Consider the following 13,700-nt stretch of genomic DNA (forward strand, 5'->3'; position numbering starts at 1 on the left):
CTAGTGGGAGTACTGTCTCTGAGGTCACTGCTTTTCAGAGGGGCAGGCAGGATTATTTTAACGGTGATCCTAGAAGAAAAACTCCCCTATGTATGAACTATGAGCTAGACACTGGATACCTCTTTCTAAAGCTTCTTATTCAAGAAAAGGGCAAAGGAACATTACTGCCTTCATTAAGATGAATTACGCACCAAATAGAATTGATCTTGTGCTATATCTTAAATTCTAGACCCTCCAGGAGGAAAAATTTAAGAAGTGACATTTGTTTTTGTTTACTTTGGTGATATACCCAGAGTAAATGAAACTCTACCCCCTTACAAAGCCCAGGCTATTTAGAAAGCTATTAACTGATGTGGTCAGTATATGTTAATACAATATTTCATGGAGTTCAACAGATCTTGAAAGAAAGCTTTTGCACTTAAGGAAATTATCTATTACTTAGGACGCTTTTGGTTGCCAGTGACAGAAAACCCCATGAGACTGGTTTCTGTATTGAAGGAACTGTATCGATTTATGTACCTGGAAAACCTAGAGCTGGTGCTGGCCTCAGGCAGAGATCACTCCAACGGCTCAACGATGTTACCAAGAAGCCAGTTCGCCTCTGCTGCTCTGCTCTATGGTACCAACTTCATCCTGCTTTTACAGTCTCAAAAGTTTCTGGGGCCAAGTGCTTCATTATTCACATCCTACAGGGGATGATTATTTCTGACCCAGAAGTCTCAACAGAAACTTTCACTTGGTAGTTAATTGTACTGCTTAAAACACAAGGCAAGACTAAAATCAATCACTATGGGAAGGGAGGGAGGGTTAGGGATGGGATGTGAGAATTGGCTTAGGGAACAGTGCTTCACTCCTATAGAGCTGGGGGCGGAATCAGCACCTCAGCGTCCCACGAATCTCCAAATGAAAATCAGGGCAATTAGCAAGGAAGAAGAGGACATTAACGATGGAGAGATAATAACCCATGGGCAACCGTGATATAGCACAGTGTTAATGCCAGTCCTCTTTTCCTAGGAGCTGAAACTTCTTTCTGAAAAGCAAAGAGACCAAACTTATCAAAGAGCAGTAACTCAGCCTGATGAGGGGAGAAAGCCCATGAAAAAAAAAAAAAAGTGGTGGGGAGATACCCAGCCCAAAGTGCCCTTTTTTCCTCTCCACCAGCTACAAATCCTGTGCAGGTGTCCTGTGCACGACTGAGAGGCTAGCGATCTATTTGGTAAATGAAGGAAAAGAGGGTCCTTTCTGGCATTTTTGGAGCAGAAATGAACATGTTTTATTTTAGAAGCACTTTGGCCTAAGTATCAAAAATCACTCTGGTTTGCAAGGCAGATGTAGAGAACAAACGTATGGACACCACAGGGGGAAAGCGGGGGTGGGGGGGTGATGGTGGTCGGATGAATTGGGAGACTGGGATTGACATATACATGCGAATATGTATAAAACAGATAACTAATAAGAACCTGTTGTATAAAAAATAAATGTTAAAAAATCACTCTGGAATTTGCTGCTTCTGTTCTTGACAGACTTAAATCTTAGCCTCATAATGAAGTGTCAGAATGAAATGGCTGGGAAAGTAATGACTGCGATTTCACCAATGGTTTCTGTGCTCCTCTGAGCGAGTCACTGCCCCTCAGTAAAGCAGAAAGGAGAGAGAAGCATGGCTAGAAGTTAATAAAGGACCTGGCAGCCTCGCTCAGTCTTGGAGTTAACTACATCCGCTCTTCCCACTCTCGACCCTTTTCACATCCCCTCCAGGACGTGTGCGTGGCCATAGTGAAAATGTTAGGGCAATATTATGTTAGTAAATCCAGTTCATTCCGTTCCATTTACCAACGGGAGTTGAGGGGATGCATTTGTTTATGTAACAAATTCCTCAGAATGAACTGAATTCGTAACTTCTCATGAAATCCAGAGGGACTGGTGTTACTCACTCCTCTAGAGCATTCAGCTACCTCTAAGTATAAAGCTCCTCAAATACAAGATTGCGCAAAGTTGGTTTACTGAATAAGGCACACTTATTAAAATTACATTATCGTTAATATAATAAACATATAGAAACTACTGTACTCAGAGCTTCACAAACCCCAAATATAGAGTTGCCTTGCTACCACTAACACATAGGTACATTACATTCCTGCGAGCACTTAATTTTATTTCTACCCTCAACGTTTGACACCACTGCCTTTCAGGAAGGTGTGCTGTCTTTTGTGCTGTTTACTAATTATTCTCATCTGGTCCATAAAGCCTTTTCCAGTGCCCTTCCCTTTGAGTTCCCATGGCAATTATGACATAGATGAGTCCTCTGGCATTTCTCAAGCGCCGTCTCCTGCTATTCAGTAGAGCTTGTTTTGCACACTGCTATGTCCCATCTCTCCAACTGCATTATAAGCAACTCAGGAATGTTACGTGTCTTTGAATCTCCCTAGTGTTTCATAAGGTGTCTTGAGTTAGATTATAAGCTCCTTGAGGGAAGGGACTTCATCCATTATTTTGTTTTCCAAGGTAGCTCGTAGAACTCTACCCTGACATATAGCATACAATTGATAAATATTTACTGAATGAAGGAAATCATATTAACACTAGGTGCTCAAGAGATATTTGGTGGGTTGAATAATAGTACTACTAACCTACTATCAGCTGGACCTATATTTGAATTAATTTTCCAACAGCAATGTGATTTTCATGAGTGATTCCAGATTAGTTCATGACTTTATGACTGGTACTGCCCTAGGATACATGAAGAACCCAAACACACAAAAAAGTAGAAATCACCGTTTTTATCCCCGAGGAATCCATGCCTCATTTCCATGTCTCAAGTACTGCAGCCTTCCTCTTATTACACCCTTTTCTCATCCAAGCATATGCCTTTGTAAGGGGGTTATCTTGCCAAAGATGAGGGCTATTGTTTTACATTGGAATTTAACCCGTATCAGTTAGCACAATGATACAGCCAACTGGGATCCTCTTGCAGGGATGGGAACCAAGGAAAATCAGGGCTATTGGCTTTGGTGTGCGTTCCAGGGGGTGGGGATGGCAAGCACATCCCTTTCTGCTAAGATCATCAACTCTCAGAGACGCCCACTGGAAATCCCCTGTCCTATTCCTCCATCTAAATTCACAGTTAAGAGGAGAATGTCCACTCTTCATTTCCCATACTACCGTGGCTGGTAAAGTCTAGTAGTTCATGTGCTTTCTCCTGTTGGTTTTTCTGCAAAATCACTGGACTTCTCCAGCAGTAGATTTCCTGGGAAGGGGTCCCTTCCACGACAGGGAAGTGCCTAGCAAGGGGTTCACCCTCCACGTATATTTTCTGAACTCCCATCGTTCTGAGGAGGAACTCTAGTTCTTCCATTCTGCTTTTTGGTTCGCAGCTGATGGCAGCACTGAGTTCTTATTTAGTGTTCACTTGGGAGAGGGGCTCTCGGACTGCCTCAGTGGCCTGAACACCAAGGGGCGACAGCTGCGAGGCCACAAGACTGTTTTCTTGACAAACTTTGATTGTCATCTACTTCCCAGGCAACTTTCTCTGACTCACTGAGTATTTGGTACATGAGAAAATAAATTGGCTTGAGGTACACGAACTAAGAATGGGTGCAGTTTTCTAGGGATTATACTAAGGGTTTGTGGGATTAACTTTCTAGTGCAAAGATCTATCTTGGCATATGTTGTCCAAATGAAGTCATTCACCCTATTGAACAATTTTCTGTTTTTTTAAAAAAATGTTTCATGAGTTGGCTGTTTAAAATAAGTAACAGGAAAATTATGGACTATTAAAAATAGAAGCTTAGTGGAAAACTAGATTAAGTAGGTTTTTAAAAATTAAGTCATATTTATTCAACATTCGTATTTAACCTGTAGATTTTGGTTATATGGTATATGTTTTGCTGCACTTCACACTCGAAAGTTTTCAAAGGAAAACTTAATATCTTGTCCCCAAAATTGCTCCTGTTCCTAATTTCTCTATTTCTACCATCTCTTCCAGCCACCTAGATTCAAAGCTACAGCATTCCCCAAACCCTACCTCTCGCCTGGTCACTGTTTCTAATCATCTTCCAAATCTGGTAGACTGCACCACTCCATCTCTCTCACATGCAATGTCAGCATGCCCCACTCTAGGCTGCTCTACCCAAAACGTTTTAATACTTCATTAGTGCTTTGTGAGCTGTGTTCCTGGGTATTAAAGGGCCTTTCCGGTTGGGCCAATGTCCCTTTTGAGTCTGTCTTCTTGCTACTACTTGTAATCTGGTCTCAATAACAGTAAAACCAGAACCCCTAACCTACATATCCCTGTACTAAACGACCCCTCGATCACTGTTCCCTCAGTCTGGAAGTTCATCCAACCCTTCAAAGGCCTCTCTCCCAAGAAAATCATCTAAGATCACCCTGACCAGATACACCCTCTCTCTTGAATCCCCACGGCGTGATGCCTGGCCATCTCTCACCCTGCGTCCCTTGAAGTTATTTATGAACTCGATATGGTATCCTCCTCGCCTTCTCCCAGGGCTGAGGGCTGAGAACATGTCTTACTCTTGCCCAAAGCTTCTGCAGTACCCAGGACACTGCCTTACATATAGTATAAGCTCGGTACATTGAAAAATGTATAGTTTCTGTATAAATAATATACTATTGATGGAGGTGAAATATCACGGTCCCCTCTTTTGTACCCATTACTGTCAAACTCAAGCAAATGTCTGTCAGCCTCAAAAGATATCACAGTAATGTCATAACAGCCCCTCTTAGAAACCATAGTCATCAGTTAATCCTTGACCATTGGCCCATACTACATGCTTCATTGCAAAGCATTTCAGTTCTTGGTCTAAAATACTTCCAGCTCAATTTCAAAGATGCTTATAGTAAACTCTTTAGTTACAACTGGGAATATATATAAAGGGACCTGAAAAAAAAGTAATACCTAACATTTTTAGAAGACCTACTCTTACAACATTGATATTGGTGACAAAAATAATAAATGTATTATTGGTTTAAGAACTGCTTTTCTGGGCTTCCCTGGTGGCACAGTGGTTAGGAATCCGCCCGCCAATGAGGGACACGTGTTCGATCCCTGCCCGGGAAGATCCCACATGCTGCGGAGCAACTAAGCCCATGTGCCACAACTACTGAGCCTGCGCTCTGGAGCCCGGGAGCCACAACTACTGAAGCCCGTGCGCCTAGAGCCCGTGTTCTGCAACAAGAGAGGCCACCGCAATGAGAGACCCATGCACTGCAAGGAGGAGTGGCCTCTGCTCGCCGCAGCTAGAGAAAGCCCGCGGGCAGCAACGAAGACCCAATGCAGCCAAAAATAAAAACAAATAAATAAATAAATTTTTAAAAAAAGAACTGCTTTTCTAAAGTAAAAATGATATGAGAAAGGGTGAGCATGATGGGTTTTTGTAGTTATTGTTTGTTTTTGTTGGTTATACTATTCCCTTAAAGTATCTGACACTCAATTATAATGTTAACTTTGGAGTTTTTTGGTGGGTGTGTCAGCATGCTTTCAGATCTAACCAATGAAACCTCCAACTCAAGCTGCCTTAAAAATAAGTGAACATTTATTACATATATATGTAATATATATTATTAATAAAAAGCATTTATTATCTAACATAACAGGAAGTAGAGTAGCTCCTCAAAACTGATGATTCAGTGGCACGTGACATCTCATGGACCAAGCTCTTCACATACCTCTACTCTGTGTCCACAGACTCCAAACCACCCTAAAGCTTATTCCTCTTGAACTTGCTCTTAGCAGCAACTGGAGCTACCTACCTGCTTGCTTGTTCACTCCCAATGGGAGAGGACAGTATATACTTTCCTAACCGTGAAAGAAGAAAGTCTCTCCTTTCAGTCTGATTGGCCAGTTTAAGTCAAGGACCTACCCCAGGACGAACAGTTGTCTCCAGGGAAACACCAGGCACAAATCTGCTTACCCCTCAGCTTCTAGAATAACTTCTAAGAAGGAAGATAGAATTTCCATGGTTGGCTAAGGGTAATTAAAACCATTTTGGGGGAGGTGTCAATTATGAAAAGCAAGTTGATATTATGAAACATAAAACAAAGGAGGAGTTGAACGGATGCTGTTGGGTAGGTCACAATTGCAAATATGGATTGGTAATTATGTTCAAACAATGAAGACAATTGCCTTAAGAAACTACAGTATTTCGAATATAGAATTTTTAAAGGATTTGTATGTTCACTGAGTGAGATTTTGTTACAAATAGGTACCAACATTTCTCCAACAGAACCATCACCAACAAGGAAATGGGATTTATTTAATGTAGGCTGTAAGTTTTATGAGGTCAGGGACCATGTCCATCTTCCTCAGTGCTCTATCCCTAATGCCTAGCAGAGGGCCTGGCACAGGTGAGATGTTCAGAAAGGTTTCTTTTTGAATAAATAAACAGTAAATAATTTGCACTAGAACAGGGCATCACATTGAAGAGGAGGCCTGGGTGCCACATTCATTTAACTCAAAAAGATATCAAAGGCAACTTTTTATAGAACCAAACTAATTCAATAAAGAAAAACCACCCAGTAAGCGGCTGTCATGCTCGAAGTTAAAGACGTTCTGTAATCCCAGCAAATGTCTGTGCTAATGTTGTTGTTCAAGAAATATTATTCTTCTATCTATATCTTTAAAAAAGGTAGAACTCAAACCACTTCAAATTATCCTTACAGGAAAGCTGAGCATTTGGAACACAAACCCAGCTTTCATCTGGCAGCTGCAACTATAATATTTTATTCTCACAAGGTCTCCTATCAGAAGCCACTGCAGACATTCCCACAAAGACATCGCACAATGTGAGGGCCAATCAAACAGAATGTGGTCTCCTAGATTTCCCTGTAGTTTCGATAATAGAGAAAAGAGGGATTAAACCAAAGCTTCCCCCCTCCAAGCCCTCGTCTTTCCGCAGACTTTCTGGATAAATGTGCCCCAGCTGTCGCACTGACCTTCCAGGACACTGGTACTTCCCACTCCCAAATGCCATGAAGCAGTCCAAGAAAGCATGCTTCTCTAAATTTGCCTTTTTCCAACGTTCCTGTGGGAAGAAAGCATTTTTTTTCTAAATCAGTCTTATATAAATAAGCTTAACTTTATTTCTCTAGGCTAAAAATGATCTTGTACAGCTAATCCTTGCATATAAAGTTGCAGGGTTGTTGGTAATTTTTTCCAACCTGTTATTAATATCAGCCACAATTATGTTTTTGGAATGGGAACTAATAAATAAAAAGGTTTAAAAAGAACTCTGTTAAGTGGTAAATGTAAATGACAACGTAAATCAACCACAGAATTGACCTCAGAAGAGGAAGAATATTTATAATAAGGCCTCAGGCTCCATCATAAAATTGCCCTTGGTAATAAACTTAGTAATGAGGCACTGACAGCCCTCCCTGTTGGAGAAAGCTTGGTCTGCAGAATTCATTCATCTGGATGCCATTTCTGACAGTTTTACCTAAAGGCAGAGAATGGACTGAATGACCTCTTAAGATTTTGTTTAGCCCTGTAACTCCCCAGTTCTAAGAAATAGCAGAACACAGTTTTAATTTGCTTCATTTTTAGTTTTGTACTCCTTGGAAACCAGTAACAGAAGCAATTGTCTGAAGAACATGAAATATGGCTTCTATCAGAACCAAGCATATTTCCTTTTAACATGTCCTGCTGGTTTCAGACAAAAATGTATTTTAAAGTTGGTGAAGCTTATTCCAAAAACTTTTCTATCTGATTTGTAAATGTTATGACATCTATATTACAAATCTGGTCTGGGATTTGTAGCCTTAGTTACCAGAGAAATATGGCTGCTTAATGATATAGCCCTAGTTCATTTATGAATTCATACTCCCGGCAGAAATCCAAGGACAATGTATACTGAAAGAGACAACTTACAGGCTTGAACAGGTCAGGTTCAGGAAAATACTTTGGGTTTCTATGTAGCCAAAATGGAGACAACATCAGCAAGTCACCAGAAGGAACGGTATAATTCTATAACAGAAAAATGGTTCCAAGTCATGTTTGGAGATCTGCTTTAATGAGAGCTTGGGTCATTAAAAATAATCCTACAACCATATTACCATATTAGAGAGAAGACATATACATCGTATAATCAATGGTGAGAAAATCCCTTTCCTAGACAGATCATTTCTATTTTCCAACGTAGGCAATTACTGATTTCTAATTCTGATGATCAGTTATACATACATATATCTTTGGTTACATGGAGGAAGATAGAGATACATGTGAAAATTTTAGACACTCGTCTAAGTCCACTGTAATGCAGCTTTTGATGTTTGATATTGGAGTTTGCAGGAAGTGGTCTTGATGATGGAAACCACAGTGGATTCCCAGGTTCTAGAACAGAAAAAACTAACTCTGAGACAGGACACTGGCCATACTGGCCCTGAGAACAGGGGCAGTGGATGTTCTGTCTTTGGGGATGCGGATGACAGTGGCAGGGCAGGGGCAGTGGATTCTGTTTGTTTGTTTCACTCTAGCAGCAGCTGTTAGGGCAGAAAGAAGTTGAAGACAACTGCTTAGGAAGACATAGGACAAAGCAAGTGTTGTGGGTTTATTGGGTTGGTTTCACATTTGAGGTCTCAGTGGTTGTGAAACTGATGATAAACAGTATGTTTCCTCAAGCAGCAGAGTCTGCATGGTCCTTCTCCATTCACATTATAATAGCTTTTCATGATATATAAACTATACCGAGGACTAAAAACTATTTCACAAAATCATCTTTACATCGCCTTGTTCAGGAACCAGAGGACAAAGAGATCGCTCTTTGCCTTTGTGAGATCGCTAGAGAGCTACCATCTCTACTGAGGTGAAGACGTTTTATTAGTTAACTCCCTTTGCCAAGCATCAGAAGCCACATCTGTTTAATCCTGCGTAATTTTGAAGCGTCCTCAAGATATCTGCAAAACACTTACTTTAAGTTTACGTATCTACAACAGTAGCATGTTCCAATTGAAAACATGTCTTTTTATGTGAGCAGGGAGTGGAGTATGGGGAGGGGCCATCGTTTTTTAACCCAAGAGAACCCCTGTTGACTCTGATGGTTGCTGAGTATTGCTTGAGTTTGGTAATTTCAGTGCCAGGATTGCTGGAGAGAGTCAGGTCAAGATAGGAAGAGATGGAGACTTGCTCATGCCCTCTTACCATTTTTAAAGTGGAAAAGACCTGTGAGATCCCAGTCTCGTGTGTTTGTTCTACCTCTGCTGGAACTGAGGCTAGAGGTGTCATGATTGGCTCTGAAATCAGCTGGGGAGGGCCGTGATATGTCTGGGGGCAGCCCTGGGCCAGGCATCCTGTCAGGGCAACTGCTGCCCTGCCCCTCCCCCCACCCTCCCCACAGCCCTCTTCAGTGGCTGCTGACCTAGGATCATGATGTGGAGATGCTGACTGCTGCAGCCTACAAAGCAGGGTAGCAGAGGAAGACTTCAAAGGCAGCCTCGGGAACAGCATTCACACTAGCAACAGGGAGGAGACCAGACAGAAGTTCCTGGTGCAGCAGCAAATGCCAGGCGGGTGAGTGGCAGAAAAGGGTGTGAGAGCTGGTTGTATCAAAGGAATCCTCTGAGCAAACGGACATCGTTATGTCTGGGCCAGACGGTCCTGTCATTGTTAACATGGCACATGAAGAGAAAGATCAAGAGGGAGACAAAATAGTCAGAGGACCAGGGCATAGATCACTAGGAAGTGGAACTCACAGCTTCCCTGTGTTGGCAATAATGACACCTGTCAGGTAGACAGAAGTGAACTTGGCCAGCCCACCCCACAGGGATGCTGTGAGGCCAGATGAACTTCATCTGCTAGTCCGGAGACTGGCTTTTCTTGACGAGGGAAGAGAAGAAGGATTCTCTGTTGTAACTCAAGAAGGATGCTAAGACCAAAGTGGGTGCAAGGAATGCAGACTCTTACTTCAAGCAAAGAGGAGTCCTGTAAAGGCAAAGCGTCCATCAGAGGAGCCCCAAAGCACATTCTTTCTCTCTAGCTCTTGGCCAGGAGCTTGGTTGGTGTTAGTTGCTTAAAAAAAAAAAAAAAGTACTTTAAAAATTAAAAGTATATTCTTTTGTGTAATAAAAACTGCTTTCTAGAAATTTTGCAAAATTCAGAAAAATAGAAAAAACTAGAAAAGAAAACAACAAGAGAGCTGGCAACAAAAGACAGTTATCAGTTGGCTAGACTTCCCTCCAGTACTTTTACCTAATAACAGTAGTTTAGCTTTGCGGTTTTTTTTATTGTTGTTTTTAAATATAGTCTGTTGTTTATATATACTGATATTGTTTACATATATAAATACCTAGTATATACATATTGTTTTTATCCTACTGAATAATTTTTGACTCTTATATTGTTCACTTGATATTATAGCATAAGTATTATTTTTATATTGTATACTCATTTAAAATAATTTTCTCTCCAGTGGCTTCTTAATCAATCGTTCTCTACTATTTTTGCTATAATAAATAATGCCATCACAAACATCTTCTTCCACAAAGCATTGTCCATATAAAATCTTTTAACATATATGTTCAGAAGACATAGGAATATACATGTCCTATGTCTTCTGAACATCTAAGGCTATTAATATATGTTGCTCAACTGTTTCCTCAAATTTTGTAGCAAGATATGTTTCTAACTAAATATATGAGAGTATCAATTTCATTGCCCTCTCATCTGCTAATCTGACATTTTAAATAGTTTTTTTTTGATTGCTGTTTAAAAGTTTATGTCTTTGCTGAGTATTTTCCATGTTGTTATTTTCTTCTATAAAACTTTTGTGTTCATGTCCTATCCTCATTTATCTATATATATATATTAGTCCTTTACTTATGGATCTGTGAATTCATTAAATATTATAATTATTAACTCTTGAATTGTACTTATACTGACATTTATTCTTAATTTTTGGCTGACATTTAATTTACGTTATACTTTAAAAAACAGGACACGTTAAATTTTGATATGGTACAGTCTGCTCATCTGCTTTGTGGTTTCATTGATTAATCCTAAACATAAGAAGCCCTCTTCTCTCCACAACAGTGGCTTTCAAAGGTGGCTTAGGGTCTTCTGGGAGTCCCAAGACATTGTCAGAGAATCTGCCAGATCAAAAACCATTCCTGGGTAAAAGACTCATTCAAAGTATAGGATAGACCAATGGATTTTAATGTAACTGAGTACAAAAAATTCATTAATATATTTTCAGATTGCAACAAACTTTTAAGAAAGTACCTCTGTTGAGTTTTAGTGTAGTATCAAAGAATAGCCACAGAAATATCTGAAAAGGCTAATAAAATACTCCTTCCTTTTTTGGTTACATGTCTGTGAGAGGCTGACTCTTCTTCATTTCCATTAATAGGAAACAATATATCACAACAACTGAATGCAGACACATATATGGGAATTCAGATTGCTTCTATTAGCAAAAGGCATCAGAGAGATTTGCAAATACTTAAAATGATGCTGTTCTTCTATATTTTGTGTGTTTTGAAAAATATAGTTATGTTTCATAAAACCACACTATCTGGGGACTTCCCTGGTGGTCCAGTGGTTAAGACTTTGCCTTCCAATGCAGCGCATGTGGGTTCGATCCCTGGTCGGTGAGCTAAGATCCAACCTGCCTCGCTCCAAAAAGCCAAAACATAAAACAGAAGCAATATTGTAACAAATTCAATAAAGACTTTAAAAATGGTCCACATCAAAAAAAAAATCTTAAAAAAAACCCCCACACAATTATTTTAATAGGTATTAGGTTTCTTATTATTTTTAAAGTGAATTATTAAATAAATATTTTAACAATTTCTCAGCTTTAGTTTCTAATACAGTAAATACTGATAGTAAATACTGATAACACTGATAATAAAGAGAAGGAAGGAATACAGTAAACCAAAGAAACCAGAGTTTGTCCATTCTCACTTATTCCAAAAAAATATAGAAAGGAATGATTATAGGAGCAAAACTAAATATTCTGTTCAGACTGTAATAAATATCCCGTTCAGATTCCATTAGGAAAGAGCAGTGGAGAATACTTCTAGCATTCATAGCAAGGAATCTTGACCTGTTGTCCAACTGGTCAAAACATAGATGATCCCATCTGAAATGATTTTTATGATCCAAATTCCTGGGAGCATATTAATATGTTCAGCAAAGACATTTCACCTGTTTTAGAAAATACTTGAAGTTTAAAAGAACCAAGTCATATGAATTTATACTAAGGAAATAATCAGTGCACAAATATTTAGCTACAGGAATGTTAATCTTTGCACTATTTATAATAGCGAAAGAATGGAAGCCACGTACATATTCAAGAACATTGAACAGATTTTAAAATTTATTTGATGTCCATATATTAGATTACGCTGTAATTCAAAATGATGTAGATATCTTTTATTGATACAGAAAACTATCTGGGATCTATTATTAAATAAAATAAAAGCAGGTTGTGAGAAAACTAGCTTTGTGTGACCCCAATTTATTTTTTTAATGCACATATTACAGAAAAAAATTCTGAAATTATAATAATACCAAATGTTCATAGTGGTTATCTCTAACTTGCAAGATTCTAAGCAATTTTTAATTTCTTCCTTTAGCTTCTTTTTACGGTCTTTTTTCCCCCTAATTACCATGCTTTGCTTGTGTAATAAGAAAAAAAAAAACCTGTTCCATTTATTATTTTTAAAGTCTCAACTCTCTAGGGTGAACATCACAGTGATTAGTTTGGGCCTCCTAAGAGGAAAGGCAGTGTTTATTTTGTGTACAGAAGAAATAGCAGGTACAGGAAACACTGCACCTTTTACAAATATTAAAAAGAGATGTGGGGCTTCCCTGGTGGCGCAGTGGTTGGGAGTCCGCCTGCCGATGCAGGGGACACAGGTTCGTGCCCCGGTCCGGGAAGATCCCACATGCCGCGGAGCGGCTGGGCCCGTGAGCCATGACCGCTGAGCCTGCGCGTCCGGAGCCTGTGCTCCGCAACGGGAGAGGCCACAACAGTGAGAGGCCCGCGTACTGCAAAAAAAAAAAAAAACAAAAAAAAAAGAGATGTGAAAAATAATGAAAGGAAATGCTGGAACATTCTGGGATGATAGCAGCCTGAGTACGTGATTGTGGGGTTGCTCTACCACTGAGAGAGGCATAACTGCAGCTGCGAGGGCTTGGAAGGCGCCTGGGATGCTTCTGAGCCTCGTGTCCTCTAGGAAGAACATGTGGGTGTGAGGAGGTAGAAGTAAGAGACTATGAATTTTAAAAATAATTTATTAAATGGTTTTGGATATCTATTACTTTTAATTAAGAATTTTTTATTGGGAATCCATAGGCGTTGGACCTATAAAATAGCCCAGTTTTGTAAAAGGATTTTAGGCAGTGAATCATAAATGTGTTCATACCCTTGGACCAGTAATCCACCACGAAAACATAATTCAATGATAATCCTTAAAAAAGAGAATGTACTAGGCACAAAGATACAAATAATTACCATATTAAAAAAAAACTACCTAAACTCTCAAGAGTCAGGAAATAATTAAATATTTAAGCTATCAACTCAATGTACTATTTTTTTTTAACTCAATGTACTATTAATGTGGCCTTGAAATAAATATGAAAACTCCATAGATGCATGAAATGTGAAGAATAATGTATAAAAAATTTTTCAATGACAGATTTACATTGTAATGAAACTTAGGTTTCTATATTGATGTCACAACATTGC

The 13,700-nt window shown here is 39.4% G+C and overlaps 1 protein-coding gene across 5 annotated transcripts in view; it reads right to left on the minus strand.

The window, feature by feature from the left end:
- The window catches only part of CYP39A1 (cytochrome P450 family 39 subfamily A member 1), a 68,029-nt gene that overhangs the window by 10,568 nt on the left and 43,761 nt on the right, over nt 1-13,700 (minus strand). For 3 of the 5 annotated variants that reach the window (XM_060307544.2, XM_060307543.2, XM_030870539.3), the window contains 2 exons: nt 7,883-7,978; nt 6,949-7,037 (listed from right to left, as the gene is read on the minus strand). The exons of 1 other annotated variant lie outside the window; for it this stretch is intronic. In XM_060307544.2, the coding sequence (XP_060163527.1) occupies nt 6,949-7,037; nt 7,883-7,978 (185 nt within the window). Of the gene's footprint in view, nt 1-6,948; nt 7,038-7,882; nt 7,979-9,913; nt 10,019-13,700 lie in introns of those variants that run through there. One more of the 5 variants, XR_009565750.2, reaches the window with a different exon arrangement.

Source organism: Globicephala melas, chromosome 11 (genome assembly GCF_963455315.2).
Source record: "Globicephala melas chromosome 11, mGloMel1.2, whole genome shotgun sequence".
Classification (NCBI taxonomy): Eukaryota; Metazoa; Chordata; class Mammalia; order Artiodactyla; family Delphinidae; genus Globicephala; species Globicephala melas.